The sequence below is a fragment of the Nannospalax galili genome, unplaced genomic scaffold (genome assembly GCF_000622305.1).
Source record: "Nannospalax galili isolate Female #2095 unplaced genomic scaffold, S.galili_v1.0 scaffold312, whole genome shotgun sequence".
Taxonomy (NCBI): domain Eukaryota; kingdom Metazoa; phylum Chordata; class Mammalia; order Rodentia; family Spalacidae; genus Nannospalax; species Nannospalax galili.
The window spans coordinates 1,327,863-1,354,095 of record NW_008335967.1 but is presented as its reverse complement, the minus strand read 5'-3'; the positions used below and the strand labels follow the sequence as shown (position 1 = coordinate 1,354,095).

General features: G+C 39.5%; 1 protein-coding gene across 25 annotated transcripts in view; it reads right to left on the bottom strand.

Annotated features, from left to right (window-relative positions):
* The window catches only part of Nrcam (neuronal cell adhesion molecule), a 320,521-nt gene that overhangs the window by 33,660 nt on the left and 260,628 nt on the right, over positions 1 to 26,233 (bottom strand). For 21 of the 25 annotated variants that reach the window (XR_607185.2, XM_017797532.2, XM_017797533.1 and 18 more), the window contains 10 exons: positions 24,233 to 24,344; positions 21,534 to 21,718; positions 20,136 to 20,267; positions 11,377 to 11,520; positions 8,706 to 8,817; positions 7,213 to 7,379; positions 6,970 to 7,117; positions 3,788 to 3,912; positions 3,336 to 3,365; positions 1,511 to 1,612 (listed from right to left, as the gene is read on the bottom strand). Coding sequence is in view for 24 of the 25 variants with exons in the window: in XM_017797532.2 (XP_017653021.1) it covers positions 1,511 to 1,612; positions 3,336 to 3,365; positions 3,788 to 3,912; positions 6,970 to 7,117; positions 7,213 to 7,379; positions 8,706 to 8,817; positions 11,377 to 11,520; positions 20,136 to 20,267; positions 21,534 to 21,718; positions 24,233 to 24,344 (1,257 nt within the window). In the remaining variant the exon portion in view is untranslated. The remainder of the gene's footprint in view (positions 1 to 1,510; positions 1,613 to 3,335; positions 3,366 to 3,787; positions 3,913 to 6,969; positions 7,118 to 7,212; positions 7,380 to 8,705; positions 8,818 to 11,376; positions 11,521 to 20,135; positions 20,268 to 21,533; positions 21,719 to 24,232; positions 24,345 to 26,233) is intronic. The other 4 variants (XM_017797537.1, XM_017797538.1, XM_008830708.1 and 1 more) reach the window with 1 other exon arrangement.

The window sequence follows — 26,233 nt, the reverse complement described above, 5'->3', positions numbered from 1 at the left end:
TTTAGCTTTATAGCACACTAGAAATGAACTTTACCATTTTTTCTTTTATAGTCAGCCATTGGTAATGTATTAATGGGTTTTAATAATTTTTTTATTTTTTGTTTTTATTTTATGTGTATGCGTGTATTGCCTGCATGTAGGTAAGTGCACCCGTGTCGTGCAATGCAGAGGTCAGAAGAGGCTGTGGGATCCTCTGGAACTGGAGTTACGGACAGTTGTTAGCTGCCATGTGGGTGCTGGGATTCAAACCCAGGTCTTCTGCAAGAACAACCAGTGTTCTTAACCACTGAGCCATTTCTCCAGCCCCAGGTTTTAATAATTTTTAAAGATTTATTTTAATTTTTATTTATGTGTGAATATGCATGTCTGTGTGAATGTATGCCATTTTTATGTGGGTGCCCATAGAGGCCAGAAAAGGCTGTTGGATCCCCTTGTGCTGGAGTTACAGGCAGTTGTAAGCCCCTCAACAAAGATTCTGGGAACTAAATTCCAGTCCTCTGGATAAGCAGCAAGTGCTCTTAATCTCTGGGCCATCTCTCCACTCCCAGTTTTAGTTATTTTTAGTGTAGTTTTGTATTTTGCACATTTGATGTTGCTATAGCAATTTGTTTTTCCTTCTCTGAATGGTTGTGGGGACTGCGCTCTCAAGAGTAGGCTGCTCAATAAGATCCCCAAATAAAGCAAAGGAGACAGCCAAACCAACAGATATTCCTAATGCAACAAAAAACATTCTGCTTTGCTTGGAGGGTCAGTAAATCGACACCTGTGACTCTGGAATAATCTCAGGTCCTTATCAGCAGGGCAGTGAGTCTTCCTGAAGTCTACACTCAAAGGTAACAATGTACCTCAGGCTCATGATTATGTCTGCTCCATTAAGTATATCTTCAGCTTTACAGTTAACTTCTAAGCTTACTATATTTTGATTTATTAAATGCTTTTTGTATCTATTTGGCCTGGTCTCTCTTCTGACTTTATTCCCTAGGCTGTGTCATCAAGGCAAGAAGCTGCCTTGTACAATGTTTCATTTTGAGGCAAGAAAGGGGCAATGGGAAGAAAGAGACTGAGGTTGGAATTAATGACCTGTTGTCTATGTGCAGCTGTTACACATTGTGGGTGTGATCAGTCATTTATCTCACCAAGTGTCCACTGGTCTTCAGCACCAGTCTCTCTTTCCTCCCAAAAGCAATGACTAAATAAATGACTAACTTAAGATGCATCTTCCTACTGTGGCTGACATTGAAGACGATTCTTATAGATCTTAAACATGAATGATGATATATTTGCTTAATTAATGTTTTCAGCAAATAGTGTCCTGTATCACAAGCTAAAAAGCTCTATCTCTGAAGAAAGTCATGACAAATATTTTGGTTCTATCAGTAATAATGGAGAGTGCTAGTAAATCCCTTTATGAGGAATAATATTATAGCAGAGTAATATAAAATTGTTATAAAATACTGCTTCAGAAATGGCTACTAAGTTTACCAATAATAAAGGAAATAACACCACATACTTGTAATGGGGCTATTGTTGTCATCGCCTGGAGTCCATGTCAGCTGAACACTTTTGTCAAGTTGATTGGTTAATTCCAAATCAAAGGGAGGATTCGGAACATCTGTAGAGCAAACACATACACATACAAATCATGGCTAACTGTCCATGTTTAAGAGGTTCTCCTTTATTCATGATGCCATTCATAGAGGGGACACTTGAGCAACACAGCATACTTAGTGGGCAGTGAGCATGCAATGGCGATGACACAGAAACAACTGAGGTTGCTGAGTGCACCCAAGCTAACCCATCAGGGAGTGCTGGTTGCTTGCTTTTCAAACAAAACGAAATCACTGGTAGCCAAACGCAGTGAAGTAGACAGGTTAGGGTCACCAGCACGCTCAGTGTGTGTCTTCTCATGAACAGGAATGAACACAAACACAGAAAGTAACACAAAAGCTTCATTTCCAACAGCACAGGGGAATAGGACAGTAAATGCTAAAAACAAATGCAGGCAAATGACATGTGAGATTAAGGGTTTTCAGATGTTCTGGACATGCTGATGATAAATCTGCCAACCCAGAGGGACGTTTTGAAGGACTGGGAGCCTCAATGTGGGGAGCCGTGCTTACTCTCAGGCAGCTGTTGGGACAAAGCAACCCAGAAGCAGGGCTGCCTCCCAGAGCATTAACAGTCTCGGAGACTTTTCTTTTTCACTTTACTTTTGAAAAGTGTCTATGGTTTGGGGAACCAGAGGCCATGTAAATATGTAAATATATGAGCCCTGTTTATCAGTGGTGAATGTCCACAGACGGCAGGCTTTTAAAAAGAGTTAGTAATACTCTGTAAAATCTAGCTGAGACTGGAACATAAAATAAATTTGGTATTTATGTGCTGAATAGAGATGAGGGCTTCTAAACAAAATATTTCCTAGAAATAACTTCTGATTTATTTTCCAGATTCAGAAAATTATCAAGTCATTGTTATGTCTTGTCTTTTATTTGTTCTCTGGGGACTTTTCTTTGAACACAAAGTGAGTCAGTTTTCTCTGACATAAACGTCAAATGTTCTAACTCCCATGTTTCCCCCAGGTGTAAATTGCTTGAAAATGGAATCTCAAAACTATTATGTGTGTATGTGTGTGCATGTGCAGGTGTGTGAACTCATGTGTGTGCATACAGAGGCTAGAGGAAGATGTCAGGTATTTTCCTCTATCACTCTCTACCTGAGTTTTGGAGAGGATGTCTCTCACTGAACCTGAAGCGTACCATTTCAGTTAGGCAGCTGGCTAGTGAGATCCCAGGATCTGCCTGTGTCTGCACCTCAACACTGGGGTTACAGGCATGTGCTGCAATGCCCTGCTTTTATGTGGGTGTTGGGGATTTGAACTCAGGTCCCCTTGCTTTCAACAGCAAGCAGTCTTATGCACTGAGCCCTGTCCTCAACCCCTAAAACAAATTTTAATAGACATAAAAGTAAAATCTAATATATGGAATGATATAAGAAATGAATTTTTCATGCTGTAAAATATGACTGATAGCTTTTGATAAGCGATTATGCTACTGTATAAGGAAACTGAATTAAAGAGAGACTTTTATAAAATGAAATAATTTTATAATAGCACATGAAATATTTAGAAACAACCATCAATAAAATGAGCAAAAGATTCTAACCTTATAAGGTTATATATAAGGTTATAATATATAATATAAGGAAATAATTTACTGCAGTAAATGAAGGCCAGGATAACTGTCACTTTCCTTAAACAAAGTGACGTGATAGAAGAAAGTAATTTTTATAAGTGTGAAAGTTTGACAGAAAATAGAAAAAGACTGATATTAGTTTACCGTAAACGGGAGCTGGAGTTGGAGGAGGAGCTAGAAAGGACATTCATATAAAGGATTTTAATCAAAATTAGTAATGGAAAGATACAAGAAGACAAAAGCAGCATGAGATTAAATTGATAAAACTAACCCTACACTTAGCTGTAAGGTGTGGCATTGATAAACAGTCAGAAACTATTTAGGACTACCCACCCTCGGTAATTCCAGATAAGAGTAGGGTTGCTTTCCCCAATTTTCTTATAAAATGCTACTTATGGGCCTATCCACTACTTTGTGGCAGTTTGCATGTTTAAACAGTATTTATGCTAAAATTGCCACCTGAAAGTCATTTATAGAAGAAAAATGTCTATGCAATAGTTATAAAACTATAATAAGCAAATACTTAATATTTACAATTTTTCTTCTTTCCACCGACTACAGAGAATCTGGCTGTGTTGTCTTTGTTTTGTTCTTACCAACAACCTTGAGCTCAGCACTGGCAGAAACACTGTCCAGAGTTGTGTTAGCCACACATGTGTAGGTCCCACCATCATCATCGTTTACATCAGTCACCACCAGATGATCCTTGTCAACAGAGAACCTGTGAACATAACACATTCAGAGCTGAAATGACATCTAGACAGACAGCTGACTACTGCCTTCCCAGCAGGCAAGGGTCTCTGTACACTTGAGAAAAGAAAAAAACTGATAAACATTGCAGCAAATTAGCATGAAACTCTATATATTGCTTTAATAATGATTAAACCCAGAAAACAATTAGAATCGATTAAAATTTTGGGTTAGGAGGGATTAGTATAATGAATGGTTTTTCAATTAGGCTTATGGAGTATTAGCAGCTTCTGCAAGTCTGACCCTCCCCATACCCCTGCCCTCAGACAAATATCACAAGGTATCTCATAAATATATACAAGTATCCCAAGGTGAGGGAGGGGGCAGTGCCAGTTACCCCTACTAGTGTTTTACTAAGACTTCTGCTAAGAAACATCTGAAAAACAATTTGCTCAGCTCAATTTCTATCAAAGTGCATTTAAAAAAATAAGTTACTATTTGCTGCAGAAATTTTGTGCAATTTTTTTCCCACATGTATAAAGTCTCACAAGAAAAAATAAATGTAATATATAGAAATCACTAGATCAGCAATTTCCACTAAGTTTTTTAGTGATTACCTGTGTACACAAAAAGCTTCTTAGTGAGTCAAAAGTCAGTGCATGTAGGAATTTGTATGATTTTAATTAGATCGATAAGCTTTCATCCCAAGTCAAGTCAAAGCTCAGCTGATTTAACCTGTGAACTAAAATTCCCAGTTCATCGTCTACTGTACCTCATGCAAGGCTGGTTAACTGATTAGCACTTCAATGATTGTGGAGAGTTTAGAACACTGCAGGTCCAGAGCCTAACTGCAATTTGTCTTGGGTTACCTTTAGCCCCCTAAACAGCCATTCCTTGCCCATATCTGTGTCTTACATAACATCCTGTGACTAATAGATAAAAACTTTTATAATGTATTAGCAGACCCCAGCTTTCACCAAGAGAAGGAATAAGAAGTCTCACAGATAGCATCTAAGGCCTACAGCAGAATTCTCCCTGCTTTGCTATAACCCAACTCTCTGCCTCTTTGACGTCTCCACAAATACATCAGAAACATGTCTTGACATATATCTTTCTTTGTTCTGTTACTATAAAGACTTCATAAAAACGTTACCACACTGGAGTATGAAATTTGGGGTGACCTAAATCTGTGTTCCTGGGCCACAGTCACCCTCACATTTGGCTTCAGAATAAACTCTCTTGTCCCCTTTGAAGTGAGAGTTACGCTTTTGTCTCAATAAACCTTGATCATTTCTTCATATTTCCTTCTCTTTTTAATTGAGCTTTTAAAATTTCATAATTTCCCACTCAAATCCAGACTCCCTACCCCATCCATGCCTCCCACTATCCCCCCACTGAACCCTATGCACTCTGCCATACATGCTGAGTCCTATTCATTCAGGTGTTTGTACCAAAATGTCCTTCAGTGTAAATGCGTTCACTGGAGTCTAGTCAGCTCATCCAGTGGTCGTATGTAAGTCATACTCTCCCTTACCTGGGAGCAATCAGTCTCAAATAGTTCTCAATCTAGTGCTGGCCTGCCACCTATTTCTCACCTCCCCTTTGGGCCCTTGTTTAATTGAGCTGACATGGGTCGCATGCTTGACACCACCACTACCACAGGCTCACATGAGCAAGCCTCCAATGGCCTGGAGGCCTCCACCTCCCTATGTTCATGAACTAGCCCTGGCTCTTATAATCTTTCTGCTTCTCCACAATGGTTCCTGAGCTCTGGGTGGGTGAGGTTCCATATAGGAGTCCCATCCTATACTCTACAGTGTCTTATTCTCTAAAACTTGGCCAGTTGTGGCCTTCTGTGTGCATCGCACTCTGATGTACATGGAAGCTTCACTGGTGAGAGTTGAGGGGTGCATTAGCCCTCTCTCTACCCCTTATTCTGATATGTTCCATGAGCCTTAGTTGTAGAGATTTGACTGCAGATGTGTCACCTAGTACTAGGCCTCTCCCAGGTGTATGTTCTCTGTGGCTGACCAGATGTGCAATTCTGCAGTAGCCTCCATCTGTTGTTAAAGAAGCTTTTTTTGATGAGTGCTGTATGGCATGCTTGTCACTCTAAGGGAAGTCTCTTCTGCACTGCATTCTCTGCCAAGCAGCTCCCAGGTATACAAATGCATTAACGTTCAGACACTCTATGTGCATTTCTTATAGGATTTCTGGGGCATCACTTTTCCCTCTAGGTTTCCCAGCCCCCTGAGATTCACTCATCTCCACTCTTATCAATTCAGATTTCACATATAAAATAGACCAGTTGAAGTCATGGCCTGGATGGAATCTCTGGGCCATGGGCGGGAAAGACCAGAACATTCTTTGGGCTCATTAACAAGCAACAGGGGGACCACATAGGCACCCCAGGATTAGGTCGGCTACAAGCAATCCACAGAAGCCATGTCCATTAGAACACAGCACTCCTAACAGGGGCATCATTTGTAGTCAGTGTGGTGGCTAAAATTACCATTCAGCTATCTTTAGGTTTAATATGTCAATTGAAGTTCTCAGTGGAAAATTCCACGTCTTCTTCTCTTCCAAGCTAACGGATTGAACATGTCCTTTTAAATGCTTTACTTGATTTTGTTTTTCCTTTCCACATTTTATGTCAAAATTAAAAAGGAAATTAAAGGTTCAAATTCAAACCTAGTATATTTTAGAATCCTGGCAAGGATTCTGGTGCACTCTAATGATTACAGAGATCGGATGTCTGCTTATTTGTAGAATGAAGATGAAAACATCTGTTGCAGCTTCACTGTTCAAGTTATAAAACAATGGATGTTGCCCGAAACCTGAAGGGTTTTTCTCATCCCAATTACACAGGAGACCAACACACAAAGATAAATCAACATTCTCAGGCTCTGATTTCAAACACTCGATACCTTTATAGGTCTGAGTATTTTACAGTAGGAAGAAAATGCTTATCTATTTTGCAGATAACTTACTTCAGAAGCTGAACACACTGAGTCACCATATAGGAACCCTTTGACTCAAGAGAAATGTATGGAAGAAGGAAAAGAGGAAAGAAATCGTCTTGAGATACCTTTCGTCACTGGGCAGCTCACCGTCGTCCTTCAGCCACAGGACACTGGGGATTAAGCTGTGATCGTGTTTTACCTTGCACTCAAAGGACACCTGGCTTCCTCTCTGCACAACTGCATTTTCAGGCTGTTTAATGATCCTGGTTGGATCTAAAATTCAAAGTTATTGTTACTCATCTGGCAAAGCTGGAGAATTTGTTCAGTGTCACATAATGCTTGAAAAAAGTCCATCCCCTCTGTCTTACCTTTGATTTCTAAGTGAACTTCGTTCTTTGCCATTCCTAATTTATTCCTTGCAACACATGTGTAAGTTCCTGTACTATCCTTCTGGGCTACAGGAATTTCCAAAGTTCCATTTTCATGTAAAACATAAATGTCTTCATGAAGAGCACTTCCTTTAGTTCCTTTAAACCTTCATTGTAAAAGTTACCACAGCAAGAATTAAAAAAAAAAAAAAAACCTACATCGTCAGAAACAAAATGCTGTGTTCAAAAATGACAAAACCACAGGCTACAGTCAAGTGTCAAGTTTGAAGGCATTTGGAATAATGATAAACATCCTATCTGCTTATTTGTAAAGTGGGGATGAAAAACATCTGTTGAGACTTCAATGCTCAAGTTATAAAACAAAGGACATTGTCCAAAATCTGAGAGTTTGAAAACTTTTTCTGATATGTCAGAGGAAAATGTGAAGAAAGCACATAACTCTGGAGAAATCAACAATAAATGGTGTTTTCAGAATTAGAACAATAAAATATAATACTTTTTTGAATTTTTATGAGAGATACATAATTAAATTAAACACATAACCTATTTTATCCTAAATAGGTGATAAAATAGAAAAAATTAGATTATCTTTTGATTACATTTTTCTGACAACTGTAATGTATTTGTAACTATGCAATTTTAAAGAAATTTTGATTCAAGATTCTAAGAATTTTACTTTTGAAGGCACGACTAGTAGGTGTTCAGGGGATGAAAAGAAAAGACACATCAACTGGGAGAAGCGGAGACAGATGAAAAGGGCAGAGTGCTGTCAACCTGTCAACCTAAGATAACAGTGTTGATCTCATCACCATCGCCATTACCAGGAAACCTGCAGGTGTCCATGTTTCTCTTGTCTGTGGCTAAGGTCAGCCTGGGGAGACTTCCCTTTAATCCAAATCTGCTGACACTCTCATCTCAGTAGCTGATAATCAATAAACAACTGCTCCAATAGTTCCTCACTATTCTGAGAAGCTGCCCATCCTCCCCCTTTCTCTTCCAGATCTTCTACATGCAAACTCCCAGCCGTTAGAGAACTGGTGTGTGAAAGCGGATGGTCTGAGAAGGTGGCAGGGTATGGAAAGCTTGGCTGGGCAAAGGAGGAAACACTGATGACAATAATTCTGAGTTTACACTCTTCTGTAGCCCTCATGATATTTTATTATCATGACTATGTTTCTCAACCAGTCCCTCAGACACTATTCACAAAGCCCCATGTGATGTTCAGGGTATTGTAAAATATAGCACTTTAAATTTTAAATATCAACAGGTTTGTAATTGACAGAATATTCTGGAAATATACACCTGAAAGAACTTAGCACAGAGTGGGTAGTTAATAAATATTTGTGAATGAGTAAGTGAATTCAATAACTTATAGTATGATGGATTGTGTATTTGCATTTCTCCTGTCTGTTTCTTGACTAAAGCCAGAAATGTTCAGAGAGTATTAAAAGATCAATAAAACCATTACTTACCACTCAATGGTGGGCAGAGGAGACCCGAAGAAGGCACAGTCTAACAAAGCAGGTCTGTTTGCAATGACCTGGTACAGCGTGTTTGCAGATGTGAGAATTCGAGGTGGTTCCGCTAAAACATGTTTTTAAAGGTACAGTAAATACTGGACACATTTAGGCTGACAGTGCATTTACTAGTCCTGTTTTAATATCATTGAAGTTTATGGTAAAGCACAACCAACACGTTTCTTCCCTTATCTGTGCTAACACTTCACTCAAGGTAGAAGAAACCCTTCCTCAGACTCAACACGTTACTCAGGCATTATTTAATTTTTAATTACTGATTTACTTATCTGTGTTGCCTATGATGTTTAATTATTGATTCACTTGTCTGCAGCTCTAATGATACTCTTAAGTATCCTGTAGCCAAGGAATGCAACTTCTATCCTTTTATCCTCAGCTGAATGTCTGGCATGAAAATAATGGCCCAGTGTATTTCTGCTGAATGACTAACCCATCACCAGCACCGTGGGTGGGCGTGCTGGGGGACATGGAAGCTGGCAGAGAGAAGCAGAGTGAGAAGTGTGGTGTCTGAAAAACAGAAGGGACTCGAAACTTCTTAGAGCCAAGGAGACAAAAGAGTGAAGAGACAAAGTACAGAGTAGAGGAAGATACTTCCTCACCATAGGTGCTGGATACTTCAGCTGTCAACTTGACACAACTGAGTAGAGGGAATCTCAACGGAGGAATTTCCTCCACTGGATTGACCTGTGGCCATGTCTGTGGGCCATTTTCTTGATTCCTGAGTGATGCGGGAGAGCCCCAACCCACTGTGAGAAGTGCCACCCGCCCCTTGACAGGTGAGCCTGTGTTATAAGAAAGCAGGCTGAGCATGGGTCAGGGAGCAAGCCAGTAAGCAGCATTCCTCCATGGTCTGTGCTCCAGGTTCCTGCCTTGAGTTCCTGCCCTAACTTCTTTCAGTGATGAACAGTGACCTGGGAGATGTAAGATAAAATAAACCCTTTCCGCTCCAAGTTGGTTTTGGTTAGTGGGTTTTTTTTTTTTTTTTGTTGTTGTTGTTTGTTTGTTTGTTTGTTTTTTAAATTACAGCAATAGAAAGTAACTAGGACACCATACATCCAATAAGGGACTAATATACAAAATATGTAAGAAACTCAAATGACTCAACAGTACCAGAAAACAAATTGCTTTTTTTTTTTTTTTTTGGTCTTTTTGAGACAGGGTCTCCCTGTAGCCCCAGCTGCCCTGGAACTCACTATGTAGACCAGGCTGGCCTTGAACTCACAGAGATCCACCTGCCTCTGCCTCCCAAGTGCTGGGACTAAAGGCATGCGCCACCATGCCTGGCACAAATTGCTTTTTAAAATGAGCAAAGGACCCAAATACACACTTCTCAAAAGAAGACACACAAATGGCCAACAGGTATGTGAAAAAAAAAAAAAAATGCTTGCTCTCACTAATCATCAGAAAAACACAAACTTCAACCAGAGCCATGTAGCACTGGCTACCTGTTAGAATGAATATTACTAGTTAGATATACAAATGTTGTTTTTAGCATTAAAAAAGAAGGGGATCTGGGGTTGGAGAGATGGCTCAGTTGCTCATCTAGATGACTTGCTGCTCTTCTAGAGGGCCTGAGCTCAGTTCCCTGCACCTATATCAGGCAGCTCTCAACTGCCTTAACTCCAGCTCCAGGGGATCTGACACCCTCTTCTGGCCTCTATGGGTTCCTGCATTCAGGTGACATACACTTACAGCTATACACACAAAGGGGGGGGGGAGGGAGGGAAGAAAGGAGGGGCAGATCCTCTAATTTGTAACACTGATGAATCTGGAAAACACTATGTTAAATAAAACAGTCAGACTCCAATAAATACTGTATTGAAACTACTTATATAGCTGAATAGAAGCAAAGCATGAGGAAGAAACTTAGAAGTCAAAACTGCTGCCTCCAGATCTGCCAATACATGAAGTACTTAGCTTTTTAAGGGATTAATAGCTTTTGTCTCACATATGAAGGAAAACACCAAATCTCTGTTGATTTCCTTATGGTACTTTTGTTTGGGGGACATGGAAGTATCGAAGAAAGTATCCAAGTATAATTTCTGCTACCACAAGAACAGTTCTTCCATAAAATTTAACAAATGTAGTGTTTTGGTAGTTTTACCCAATATCAGAAATGTGGTGTTCATATAAATCAACTATTTCAGAATATGCTCAAGTATGTCATTGTTTCAGAACATATTTTTATAAATTAAGTAACGTATATTAGTGACTTAGATAAGGGACAAGCGTTATGATTAACGATTTATTTTTTAATGAAAGAATCATGAAGTTGTTATTTAACTTGTCAATTTGTAAGGATAGAAGAGTAATATTCAGTTACTAAGGAAAATAAACACTACTTTCCTTTTGAAGGGTTTGACAGTCTAATGGCCTATTTGATTATATCTGCAGTGAAGAATCAGTTATATAAAAACTTTTATGAAAGAACATTAAGTTCCACAATAATATCCCTGAAGGCACGACTTCTATCTTATCTACCTTTGTATATTCTTTATATCTTAAATACTATGCATTGCAAATACTCGATGTATTTTTGCTGAATGAATAGGAAGTGACAGCAGGCATTAATTTAACTTTCCATGTGTTTAATAAAGGAAGAGCTTACCGAGTACATTTACGAATGCATTTGCTAGTAAGTATCCATATTCATTAGAAGCATTGCACTGATAAACTGCACTTGATCTTTCTTGAACATTTGAAAAAATAATGGTGTCTCCATCTATCTTTCTGCTGGGGTCATCAGAAGCAACTGTTTGGGTATAAAAATAGAAAGCATATGTTTCTTTCGGCTTAAAAGATATATTAAACTATAAATCTTGAGATCCATATTATAACAGTGAGACCGAAATGCAGACCAATCTAGTATATGCAGAGGTAAAAACAGGATCCAGGCAGAAAGCATCTGTTTTTGGTCCTCAGAATTTAGTTGTCACATATGAGCATATATATGTGATGTGCATAACGTTCATTAAGTCTTAAGTGGAAGAATTTGGTAACAATGAATAGTACTTTGAGAGATGCAGAGAAGAAGCATAATTACAAGTTCATGTAAAAATTATAAATTCAAGAAGAATATTGGCTCATAAATAAGCTGGCTATTTATAAGGAGGATGTATATTATCAAAAGAAAAGAGTAAAAGCTCATCAAAAAATAACAGAAATACACTGGTTTGTTCAAACCTTTCCCTCTTAAGAACCTCATTTTGAAACAAATAGGTGGGTAAATAAGTAGAATAAATAAAGGGCTAGTCATGATTGTGAAAATATCTGCTTTCCTGCTTTGCAAAATCCTGAGGTTAAAGAAGAAATCAATTGTGTAAAATTTTTCTTAAAGACAACCTTTTTCAGCTAAATCCCTCAAGTACTTAAAAAATGTTAAGACCAGGACTGATCCAAACTGAAGTAGGATAAAACTGGTTGGGTAATATAATATGTGAGGATTTAGCCCAAAGCAAGCCAAACAATTTCAAAGTGCTATGCTGTTATACATGAATTCCTTTTTCTCAATGCTAAACCCTAGACCATGACCTTACCCTTTTTTTAAGAGTACACTGTCTCCGCAAGCTGATGAAAATCCAAAGTGAATAGCTCCATTTCCTCTGAAACCACACTGGGCAACTATGGGAGGACTTTGGTTCCGTTCTAAACACAATTCTTTGGTGATCAGAAAAGGAAGTGCATCAAAGACATTTTCTTTTTTGTCTTTTTGAGACAGGGTCTCTTTATAGCCCCAGCTGGCCTGGAACTCGCTATGTAGACCAGACTGGCTTCTAACTCACAGAGATACGCCTGCTTCTGCCTCCCGAATGCTGGGATCAAAGGCGTGCGTTACAACGCCCAGCAACATTAATGACTGTATTGAGACTCCATTATCACTTTGAAATAAAAAAAAAAATGCCTGGTTCGTCTCTGGCTTACTAACTCACTTCAATAAAAATAAAGCAAACTATAGTTACTCATTCTTACATATATCCACAGTATTGTGCTCACTCATCCCTGCAGTTTTCTACTACTACAGTTTATCACAAATCCTGTGTCTTGAAACAAGACAAAGTTCACGACTGTTGGGTTCCACAGGTTGGAAGCCTAACAAGGGTTTTGCTAAGCTAAAGTCAAAGTCCTAGCAGAACGGTGCTTCTTCCTGAGGTTCCCTACATTCCTTAGCCCCTGTTTTCTTTTCCCATCACTATCAAAACCATCAACAACATCTTTCTGATCCTTCTTCAGAGTCACAGAAAGGTATAACACCTTTGAGAGCTTGAGTGATTAAACTGGACCCAACCCAGACAGTTCAGAATAATCTCCAAATCTTAAAAGTTCTTAACCACATGGACAAAGTTCTCTTTGCCATGTAAAGCAACATGATCTAAGGATTAGGATTTGGACATTTTTGTGAGCCATTATTTTGCCTACTGTACATTCTAAATATGACATGTATAGCCTAAAAGTCTTGTAGGTGTTTAAGATGAGACTATTCTAATAGTGCATCAAAAACTGAAGCAGAGCACAAGTTCCTAACTACCAAGGATCATTAAAACTCAAATTTAGGAGCTAGTTGTTGTGCAGTGATTAATGTCTCCATTTCTGACAAGGCATGATAGGTATTCTTACTAAAGTAATCATTTCACATTCTGGTTACAACCAATGGCTAAAGCATGAGATCATCTTAGATACTCATCATTTGTTCAGCTAGTGATGGAGTGGGTCAATACGTTTCTTGGTTCTTTAGCTCACATCTGCTGTTTCTGATTTAAAATTTCCAAAGTGCCTTAAGGGATCTGTTCTTCTTATGAGAAGACAAATAGGAGTCATAATTCCTTCAACAGGGTATAAGGTTTTATCAATAAACAAAAGACAGATGTTAGATTGGCCCAGGAAGTGAATGATAGCGATAGCAGCAGTCATGGATCTGAGAGTGAGGTGCACACTGGGTAGCCAGTGTTCTTTATCCCAAGCCTCGTATCATCGGGGCTTTCTGAATGGCACACTCTCAGGGACGTTCATTTGCCACCTCAGCAAAGTGTGCTGTGGACCTAGCACCTAGACACTCAGTGTTAGGACTATTGGGGAGCTTTTGGTGCCAACCATATACCCACCCTGACTGTACCTCTGAGGATGTGCAAGGCAATGGAGAACAGTGCTAGATATAAAGCACAGGCAGAGCACTGTCTCTGATCTCTCAGCATGGGTAGCAGATTGTGGGAAGAGAGCGCCTCACATTCCTGAATATATAGAACTCTTAAAATCACACCACCGTGTGCTGTCTACCACCATGTGTTGTTTACTGGTATAGAATTCAGTTTTTGTAAGATGTAAATAGTCTAGAGATTGATCTGTTGCACAGCAAGGCAAATAGATTCAATATTATTCTACTGTACATTTAAAAGTGGTTAAGATGGAACATTTTTCCCTTTGTAGCACTGGAGCGTGAATCAAGGGTCTTGAACATGTGAGGCAAGCACTCAACCACTGAGCTATATCCCCAGCTCTAAGATAGTCAATTTTATGCTCTCTTCCCTTCTCCTTTTCTCCAGCCCCCGCCCCCCGTTGTATCACAATAATAATACTAATAAAAGTTACATTACGAGGACCATAGAAGACAGAGCATAATTGACAAAGCTAGGGTGGTTTCCACAAATGGAGATTCACCAACTGCAAAGGATTCTTATAGTTTTAAGTTGCACTTTTCTTTCTTATCAACTCTTAGGAAAGATACTCTTTATCTGAAAAGTGTTGTGTCTGCCTCATTTGTGCTAAATGGAGCAGTCTTCAGATATGTCTTTTTGGCAAGACATTTAGAATAAAACAAACTTGTACTCTAGGTGTGGGTAGTGAGTAAACAGATCTGTCTCTGTGGAGGTCTGGGTTATGTTTTTCTTATATACTTAAAGAGAGGGAAACAAGCCCAGGAACTGTAGTGACATATGGTGGCTCAGTTGGCAGCTGGACACAGAATGAAATCACTTGTACAGAGCGACTGGAAGCCTTTGGATGCTGCGTGCTGGCTACTGGGTGGTTATAACTCGCCAGCTTACAAATTCACTATCTAAAGGAATAATAATTAATGGTAGGAACAACTGATTTCATTTGCTGTGAATGAACACCAGAAAAAAGAAATTTAAAAGTGTAGAATCCCACCTACGATCCTCATCCCCAGAAGGGTAAGGTCCAGAAGAGGGGTGAGAGCCTTCAAAAAACACTTAAAAAACTGAACTCTCCTGACAGAGATGGCTAAAACTATAAATGTTTCCAGTATTTGGATAATGAAAATAATAATAAATGCCATTATTAATAAATGCTATTTGTAAGTACAAAGCACTATTAATTTTTAAAATGTTTTTGTATCAATCATATTTTACTTAAGAACTCTATGAAATAGGTTAACCAAATAGTATTTATATGCATTTTTGATATAAAAATTATAGACAGGCGCACTTAATAGTTTGCTTAAATGAAATTAATGCTCAGGTTTTCTGTTTGGTCAATTTTTATAAATATTTATTGGAATAGAAAAATTTGGCATACTGTAGAACCAACATTTGGGTGAAGAAGTGAATTTTCCATCTCATCTGTTTATTTCATCCCCTAACAGGGGTTGCCAACAGAGCTCCTTACCTTTGAGATAGGGAGAAGGAAGAGGTTTTGATGGACTCTTGGGAATATCCTGGTTTAAACCTCCAGTCCTCTGGTGTTTTCATGTGTTTCTGACTTTGCCTTTCCCTTCAATGTGAGTAAAATGTGCAAACCTATCAGGAAGAGATAGGCCCTTCCTTGTTAATTGTGTTCTTTTCCTCAGATCTGAGAGGAAAGGGCCTTTTGACAAACAAAGGTTATGGCTTTTTGTTGTATGTAGGAGGAACTGAGCCCAACACAGCACACATGAGGGACAATTAAAGATCTCCAAGCACTGGATTCTCCCACTGCATGCCCGGACAGAGACAGGGACTGCGTTGTCCACGGTCTTGGCTTTGGGGACTGCTACCAGGATGGCACAGGCTCAAAGGCCAGAAGGAGGTACATGGGGATATGCCCTGAAGGTTGACTCAGTCCTGAAAGGTGATTTCCTAAGGAGAGCAGGAAAATACTCTTCTCCAGACTGCCTGTTACAGTTGCTTCTCTGTCTGGCCCTGGGTTCCACCTTCACACCTCTCAGACCGCCAGACCCAGCCACACATTAAGTTCTCCTTCAGCACCAGCTCTTACAGCTGCTACTTCTGACTTCTCTGTAGACTGTTTAAAAAATATCCGTGGTGTTTTGGGGACAAATTCTATATTTAATTTACTAATTAGTTTGTGCCAAGGAAAGTTTTAAGTAACGTGGGTAACCCGAATGATACACATCTGCAGAAGCCCGTGAGATACAAACCCAGGTGATTTTAGAACTAATTCTTCCAGTTTTGCAAAATAGTAGATTCCAGGTCTGAAATGCATGCTCAAAATCAACATCATGTTTTGCTGGCAGAAGCCAGTCTTGCTCCTCCCTTACTTTGATCCTCCTCCATCTGCAGAATGAAGCTGATGGGGCAGTCAGTGTCCTTGGACAATTGCCCACAAACCCAGAACCAAAGCTGTGTGTCTGGCAGTGAGAGCTCCTGACTGTGTCTCTGCTGGGTGGCACAGGGGACAAACCTCAGGCACCTGGCAGGGCTGCTGCTCGATTCCCTGAACAATGGTACTGCAGAGACACAGCTGTTCCCCGACCCCTCTTCCCAGCAGCTGGTTCATCTACAGTTTCCGTAGTCTCTTGGGAGGGGGGGGAGTGCTGCCAGCTTGGGCCCCTTGCCAAGTTCTAGTGAATGTTAGTAATCCTCAGGGTTCATTCAGCACCACTATACTGTAGTAGAGCTTGCTCTTGGCCCTACCTTTGTGCCCTGACATCTCTTTGCTATTTTCCATGGATGCCGAATGCATCTGTGGGGTGCACAACTCAGCAGATTAAAGATAAGAGACAAGCACTAGCCTGTTTTCAGAACAGTCCCCAAACTTCAAAGGCAATTCTGTTTAGGGTTCTCTGAGTTCATGATCATCTGTGGATCTGGGTGGAAGGGAGAGAAGTACCTACTTCCTCCCTCCTCAAACCTCTACTGACTGACTTGTTTGAGCACTTTACTTCCTCACTTAGTCCTTATTTTGGATTAGGGGAAGTCAACACAGTGGAGCATAATGTCTTTGAACTTAGACTCTTAAGACTTAGTGTTCACTCAAGAAGACACTCAATAGAAGCTATCCATGGGCCAGCTGTTGACTGTCAGGGGTAGGGCACAGCAGGGAGCCATGCAGAGTCCCCATCATTCGATCCTCCTCAGTTATGAGATGTTCATACAGCAGTCCCTGCACCTCCAGTTTAGACACCCTTGGAAAAGCTCCATACCTTCTTGCTGGAGAGAGACAGCTGCTCCCAGCTCCCCAGGGCAGTCTGGTGGGCTGTGCTTCCCTGCTGTGCACAATTCCTCCCCCTGCATGCCTACCAGAGTGACTGCTACAAGCTGCAAACTCCTGAGGTTGGGGTACCCTGAATCTGTAGGAACTGTGGAATTTCCATCATATCTGTTTGGCCTCTTTCTTTTCCAAGGGAATTTAATACTTTGGGGATGGAAAAATGAACTTATTTAGAATCTGATTCAAAAGACTTTGTCCTAAGTCTTTCCATTCTGGACTGAACTAAATGATCTGGGGTTACAGGAGGAGAGACCAACTTAGTTCCCTGAGGTAGCTGCCCTCATTTCCCAGATATCTTTACCTTCAAATTTCATCTTAAAGAGGAATATATATGAATGCATATTGAAAGTTCTTAGTACAACTATCAATAGAGCCAGGTGTGGGGGGTGCATGCCTTGGTGGGGAGGCAGAGGCAGGTGGATCTCTCTGAGTTCAAGGGTAGCCTGGTCTACACAGTGAGTCCAGGACAGCTGGGGCTACAGGGAGACCCAGTCTCAAAAAGACCAAAAAACAAACAAACAAAAAAACCCCAAAACAAAATTAAAAAAAAAACAAAACCCTAAACTCTTCTAGGTGCTACCTACGCTGGTGCTATGGTTTAAAGATTTGTGTCATATGTTGAACCCCAAGCCTCAATATGGTTGTGGTTGTATTAAGGGTTGAGGCCTTTGGCAGGTGATTAGGTCATATGACCTCTTCTTTCACAAATGGGGTCAGTGCCTTTTAATTAAAAGACTTCCCTTCCACTCTTGAGCGCACACATAAGGCAGGCTCTATGAGGAAGGGGCCGGCCCCAGCAATCAATTCTGTGGGCACCTTCATCCTGGACCTTCCAACCTCCAGAATTGTGAGCAAAGTATTTCTGTTGTTTATAAATTATTCAGCTTGAGGTACTTTGTTATAGCTGCAGAAACAGAGTAAGACAGCCAATTTGGAAGGATGATAAACAGATCAGGAGGAAAGATCAGCTTCATTATTTAATTTCCCACACACATCTCAATTTTCCTTGCTTAGGATTGGATTCTGATTGCCAAGATCAAGGGTTTATCTCTTCAACACTCCCTGGCTCTCCCATTTTTCCTGCTGAGTGGCTAAATGGATATTCCCTCCCACTTGTCTGTTTTTGCTGAGTCTAAATCTCAGGAGCACACTTAACCTTCCATAAATTACAAAGAACCTCTGAGCTGGGAAAAATTTCTCTGGTGCAAAAGTGCTGAGTTCACGATATGACTATTGTTATTTAATGTGCGTTCCTAAGAAATGCATGATTGTACTGAAAAATATCTTTTAGTTCGGGGCTTCTTTTCACCTTTTCTCTCAGTTGTCACTCACAGTCCCCTGAGGGTGGTGGCAGCTTGTTGGTATATAACTGTAAGGTAGGATCTGCAGCTTTTCCTGGTCTGATCATAGTTACAACTGGAGTAGAAATGCCAGCACCAATTACTGGTCTCGTTAGAATCAGTTTTCTTCCAGGAACATATTTTCTTTTACAGTAAACACAGGCTGTCTACTTCCAAGTACTTGATTACTTCTGTGCACAAGCAAACACCCAATAAATATTCCAACACACAGTCATGGCCCAGGGTAGATGTATTCTAAACCTGTGGCTGTCATGCCTGGTGAAAAGGAACAAGTTGTCATCTAGTACCACATCTACCGGCCATGTCCTGCTTTGTCTCAGGGGAAGAGTCAGTTTTGGGAAACCAGGTCAATGGAGCTTTCAGTTATGTGGAAGTAGAACTGATATTTGTTTTTGAGTTAGAGCCAATCAGGAGCCAGGTTATTCTCTGCCATCTCTATCTATCAAGTATGAAGGTGTCTTTATTATGAGTAAAGAAACCTTTGCATCCAATTGTGGTAGTGACTGGGAAGTGAGCCCCAGGCTGGTTCTGGGTTTGAAGCAGAAGCTAATTTTCTCTCTCTGCATCTAAGAGGAGATCTGGATTCCAAGAAGTGGGAATTGTCCAAAGGTCTCTTAGTGGAGGTAGGGGAGGTTGGATGGAGGAAGAGGGCAGGTGGCAGGCTCTTTGCTCATGGCCATGGCTTAGGAGCGGAGAGACAGTGAGGTGTGGTTCTAATTCCATTCTATTTTTTCTCCTTTGCTATAATTCCCTTCTAACATCATCAATCCTCTAACAAAGTTTCGTAAAACAAATCTTTGCTATGCCTTAGAGGATTCACGGAACGGTCACAGGTCTCACTTTAATAGGCCACTGTGGGCAGCACAGCGACAGTTTGGGGAAGCTGGCTAATGAGGATGAGCTGGGGGTAGAACAGCAGAACGGGGGCAGAAAATGATAAACACAGCCAAGACACTAAGTACTTCTGGAGGAAGACCTCACAATACTAAGGAAGGGAAAAGTGGGAAAGGCTGAGCATCCTGCTCAGGATCAGGACAAAGGAATGTGCTCTACTTCAGAAGGACAGTGACCTCTGAAGGCTAGAGATCTTGGGGGCCCGGGGGTGGGGTGGGGAAGAACATCAAGGTTGTTTCCCAGGACTGAAAACTCTTAAGGTAAAATAGCTGTGTTTCTCCTGTCATGACCATTGACCTAGCCCTAGTCTCCCTGCCAAGCTCCACTGACCTCTGTGATGCTTCCAAAGAAAGATCACCTGAACTTTTTAGTGATGCTTATTTCTGACCCTGTCATTTCTCCCATGATTCAGGTAAAATATGGGAAATACTGTTAACTTCCATCTATTGTTATGATAAATTCTTTTTGTAATTTATTTTTCATAAATTCTTCAAAGACAAAGTAAGTATCTAAAGATAATAAAAAACTGTAAAGGTGATTTGGGGCCTCTGCTTACCTCAAATGCAGCTTCCTTGCTTAACCTGAACTATTTCATCACTGTTTGTTCACTGTTGAGATAAAGAAGTGCTTTGAAAAGAATCTGAGACTAGAGACAATGGCAGAAACTTACTTTCTATTGGGACTCCATTTGTTAACCAGTCAATTCTGGGTTTGGGATTGCCATTAGCTCTGCAGATGAGGGTCCCATCCTCTCCTGGCGATAGCACCAGATTTTGAGGTGCCATGATCCAGAATGGAGCCGCTTTATTGAAGGAAGAAAAACAGACAAAAATGTGATTCAAAGAAGTACTGTAGAAAAAGAATATACTGAACTATTGTAATAATACATTCTAAGTATTTTATGAGTTAGTCTCATATTTTACAATAAGTTAGCATATGCTTAAGATAATTCTTTATATTTGAAAAAAGAATAAAGGTAAATCACTTGAGTTTAAGCTCTGAGCTATGTAGAATACATATAACTATAAAATCAAGAAGCAATTTTAGAACTTTTCAGTTTTGAAAAGTTGCAAAGGTTGAATAACTGTTCCTATATCCTTTTGCTCAGCTTCCTCATGTATCAAGATTTTATATAATCAGAGTACACTTGTCAAAATAAATGAGCACTGTCCTGTCCTACATACCACATTGCATCCACTGATCAAGGCTCCTTAATCAGGAAGTTTCTTAATCTTACCTTTCCTTTCATAATTTTGACATACTTGAAGAACATTAATCAGCTTTGGTAGAATGTCTTTCAGTGAGTTTGTCTGATTTCTTAGGACTAGCCCAAGGTCAGGAGTTCTAAGAAGAATATCACAGGGTAATGGATCCTCTTGATCACAGCACTCCAAGGAGGACACTAGATCACTTGACTGATTATTATAAGAAGACTATTACAGGGTGATGGATCCTATTGATCACACCACTCCAAGGAGGACGAGATCACAATGACTGATTATTGGTGATGTTCAGCTTCATTACTTGGTTAAGGCAGTTTCTGTTAGGTGCCCCCACTGTAAAGCTGCTAATCTTCCACATTCTGTGCGGTAGTCACTAGTACAGACCACTCTCAAAAGAGGAAGCAAGCTCCATCTCCTTGAGGAAGGAGTATTAACTAGTGGACATACATTAAAACTCTCCTAGTCACTAATTTGTGGGGAGAGAAACACTTTGAAACTATGCAAATATCTTGTTTATCCTTAAAGATTTTTCACCCATCAACCCTAACACTGCTTGGTGGATCTTGCCTGCAGCAGTCGTCACTGTGGGACTATAATGGAGATTTTTCTCTTTCCACCATTTCTTCTACATTTATTAATCGTAACTCTTCTGTGAGGAAGATTTAAAGAAACAGCTTTAAAAACTGGTCTGGATGCATTTATAAGAGAAATGAGAAAAGATTCAAGGCACCATAAATGAGGATATAAAAGTATACTTAAAAAAGAGCAAAAATCAAAGGCATATTAAGTTGAAGTTTCAGGGTCTTCATGAAAGCAAGCAGGATGCATCTGAGATAAAGATATACCTTTAATGGTAACAGAAATGGTATGATGGATGGCTCCTAATGCATTTTTTGCTATGCACTGATAATTTCCAGAGTCTTCTTCTGAAACATGAATGATCTGTAACGTTTTCTTAAAGTTCCGATAAAATGTCCGGTTGATGGGAAGTGTTCCATCTTCTTTTATCCAGTAAATAATTGGAGTAGGTCTGAGAGGAAAAATAAGTAAGGATGTCATAAAGAGAAGTCTACTGTGACTGCTTCAGAGAGTGAATTTTCATGCAAGTTTGTAATAAATTATCTATGCAAAGATCATGACAGAGATATTTTAATTAACATCACACCTTTATAACTAATGCTCAAAACCTACACTTCAAACAGTAAGCTCCAATTTTCAAACAATCAGAACTATATTTTCTGGCACACCATAAACTTTGACTTCCATGATGCAGGACGGCCAGCATGGGTTACTCTACTGAAGGGACCTACGGTTTTCTTCAAAATTGTGATTGATGGGGGCTGGAGAGGTTGCTCAGTGGTTAAGAACACTGGCTGTTCTTGCAGAAGACCCGGGTTCGAATCCCAGCGCCCACATGGCAGCTAACAACTGTTCATAACTCCAGTTCCAGGGGATCCGACAGCCTCTTCTGTCGTCTGTGGGTATTGCACAACATGGGTGCACATACCTACATGCAGGCAATACATGCATACACATAAAATTAAAAAAAATGTGATTGATAAGAAATCCTAGAGATTTCTAGTATGCCATGCCAGTCAAAGGAATTACCATTGAAGTTATTGTTTTGAATTATAATATTTATCAGTTAGAGTTAAACAGTGAAAGAGCTCACATATATACCTGTGCCCATGGACTTCTATACACATTTCCATATCAAATTGATAAATCTTTCTGTTTTATAACATGCTGATGATGTGAATTAAATGAAGAATTACAATTCTTTTCTTCACTTCATTGTTAGTGAAAAATTTAAAATATCATCATGCCAATTGGTAAGGATAGGTCAATTTAATATATTCTACCATTTCTCACTTAACTATGTTTCTTTTTTTTTTGTCTTTTTGAGACAGGGTCTCTCTGTAGCCCCAGCTGTCCTGGAACTCACTATGTAGACCAGGCTGGCCTCAAACTCACAAAGATCTGCCTTCCTCTGCGTCCCAAGTGCTGAGATTAAAGGTGCGGGCCACCACACCCAGCTAACTATGCTTCTTTTTAAATTATGAAAATACAGACAGATGGCTTGATGACAAAAAGTCAGAATACTGTTCAAGTATTCAGTCTCAGTTCTACCCTTAAATTTGTGTCTGACCATGATCCTTGGGCCTCAGTGTTCCTAACTGGCTTAATGAGGGATGAATTCTTGGCTTGAACTAATGATTTTAGAAGGTTTACATGAAGGTAAAATGAAAAATTTGTTCAACAGGAATGTGTGTGTGTGTGTGTGTGTGTGTGTGTGTGTGTGTGTTTATGAACTGTATATTGAGCTGTGTACTGGGAATACAGTGATAAAGAAAGGCCAACTTAGTCCCTCAGGACACCATAATATTTGTCAGCAGAAATGCAAGGGGGATTTAATGACACTTTGTAACACTGGCTTTGGTTTGTTTCGATGAACAGAAATAACTAAGCATATAAACTTGAGGAAATAGTTTCTAAAATTAAAGCATGCCGTGAACATACAAAACTGGAGAAGATGTGAGATCATTTTTGAAAAATGGAAGTACTGTGTGTGGTATCTGACAACATCTGATGTTTCTTTATAGTTAGACTGACTTGCATTTCAGATGAAGTGAGAGAGGACAAAGACAGAAGCATATTATAGTTTACACTGAGCAAAGTTTTCAGTTGTTTTGGAGGGCTCTTACTCAGTTGAGCAATTATTAAGAATTAGGGATAGATTGATGCTATTGGTCTGATGCTTCCTAGTTTATAAGTGATAGAGAACCAATCTTGGTTTCACAACTTTTCCAAGTTTTAAAAATTCTTTCGGGAGGGTTTTGAAATGTCCAAATTACAACCATATTTTATACAGCAGGTTGAACAGTTCTAACTTGAAAACCTTAAGTACTTTAAAATGTCATACTTTTGAGTGTCATGCTGATGCTCAACTGGCAAAAATTTATGTAGCTATTCTGAAATCCACAAAAATCAGAAATCCCAAACACTTCTGGACCCAAGCATTTTGGATAAGGGACACTCAACCTGCATAACTTTTGAGGCTGGGTGGTCTTTCTCTCAACAAGCTGAGGGTTGGAGATTAAACAGAACGATGAAAATTTGAAGTTAAAAATTTCTTTTGGGAAAGATAGATTTTTGACAGATCTTTAAGAGGAGTTTTGTTAGTTTTCAGCTTGAAGGACTGCCAAGTAGAGTATCATTCTCCAACATGGCCAGCAGAGGCCTCCATGTGCATCCTGAAGTAGCTTGTTCTTGGATTAAGGAAAAATACTGGGATTTCTGAGTGGCCAGGTCAGGGGCAACAGAAACAAAACCTGAAGATAGTGTGTTCCTGGGATGCCACTCAAGACTGCAGAAGCTGTGGTCAGGCCAAGGTACTTGCTCTGGCCTGAAATAACTATTACATTTTTCTTGACTTTGATGGAATTAGTAGCATAAAACAATGACTCTTCCTAGGATATAAGTATCCGCCAATCTTTTATATTTTGATAAGAAATGGGCACGAGGACAGAAAGTGTTAACTCACAAGCCCTCTGCAATACACTCTAGTGAAAGCACATTTCCTCTTAATTCCTCTTTGTGGCTTGCGTTGCCTTCTGGAGTCAGGAATGTTGGTGGCCTCTCTTTACTTGATTTAGCTGCAAACAAGAAAACCAATATGCATTAAAATTATGAGTATGTGTTTCTAGGAAAACAATCACTGTCAAAAAGCTGCCTAAAATTCTAAGCCCATTTCAAAACCACTTAACACTGATGAAGAAATTTGTTGTTATGCATACACAGTCTTGCCTTACAAATTGCTGTCACTCATTCAGTGTAGTAGCAAAAGAAATAATTTTGGTTGCATCAGCAAACTCATGGCAAAGACTGTTTTCCCTTTTCTATACTTCTTTAATTTGGGTTAGGTTTTTATGAATTTTCTGTGGGATGGTAAATTTTCAAAATGTTAACATAGAGAGAAAAGCCAGCTTATGAAGCTATACGTTCCTTAAGACTAGTGTTCAAGTGAAATTAAAAAAAATGTGTTTTGAGATGGTAGCATTTTTTTTGGTCTTTTTTGAGACAGGGTCTCCCTGTAGCCCCAGCTGTCCTGGAACTCACTATGTAGACCAGGCTGGCCTTGAACTCACAGAGATCTGCCTGCCTCTGCCTCCCAAGTGCTGGGATTAAAGGCGTGCGCCACCACGCCTGGCAAGATGGTAGTTTTTAAAATTGGTTTAGTTTGAAGATACTAACTATACTGTGTATACTCAGTATCTGAAGGTACTGACTATACTCTCTCAAGATTCCTAAACTGAAAACTATAGAAAATAAAACTAAAGTTACTGACAGAAGTCTGGTAAATTATATGCCATGAATTAAGATAAATAGCAGAGGGTTGGAGGTGTAGCCCTGCGGTAGAGCATTTGTCTAGAATGGGCAAGGTCCTGGGTTTGGTCCTCAGCACTGGCAAAAATGAAAAAGAAAATGGTGGAGTTAAACAAATGGTAGTCAGCTTCTTCAGCGACAAAATAAAGAGGATCTAAGTCAAAGATGCTAGGATGCAGGCCACCTTCTTTTACATGAACCTTTCAAAATGCGGCCTTATCTTCTGAAGGTTCCTTGGGAAAATGTGAAGTAGAAGTTAATATATCATAAGTTTCTATAACTCTTCACTGTTTTCAGTCACTCAAAAGTCACAAAAGCCAAGGGAAAAAGTAATGTATACATTTCTCATTTCTGAGAAGAAAACCTGAATAACAGAAAAGGTGTTACTTGAATTCTCTAAGGGTTTAGAAATCTGGGGACTTTATTCCTCTAAATCGCTTTGGGAACGGTCTCAAGGCCCATAGGTTTTGGCGGGAGTATATTTTTTTAAAAAGTAAGAAAGGCAAGAGTTACACGAGTTACATTCTGCTGTAGTCTGTAATGTTCATAGTTCAAATATGAAAAATTAAGGCAGCAGAAACTCTGCCAGTAGATAACTAAGACCTTGTATCAGGAGTCTCTCATTTCAGCAGTAGACTCTATGTTTGAGAGCTGCGCTTTCCTTAAGGAATTTTTTCTTTTCAATTTAAATCAACAAAATTAAACAATCTACTTTTGAAAACTATTTCTACTGAAAACAGTGAATGGGTTTCAGACAAAATTAAGAGCGATGCTTTGCTAATTCTAGTGAATAATGTTATGTGAAAATGCAGGAAAGTGTGACAATGGCTACGGAACCCAGGCAGCGTTAGTTGTTCTGATTAGTCAGTATTCTAATGGCTTAACACATCCAGTCAATGCTAGGTAGGTCATGCAAACGTTTATAAACAGGACAAAACATGGAAAATAAATTCTGAACACATATGAAAGATTTCTTTTTCTAAATCATGTGAAATGGTTTGTTACATGAAAACAGTTGTAACACGTTTCATTCTTGTACATACATCATGGGAAATGTTTTAGTGACATGCTTGAAAATTTACAGCTAAATTTCATAAGAAACACACATTTATACAGTGATACTAAACATGTAACTAGAAATTTCATAAAGAAACAGGTT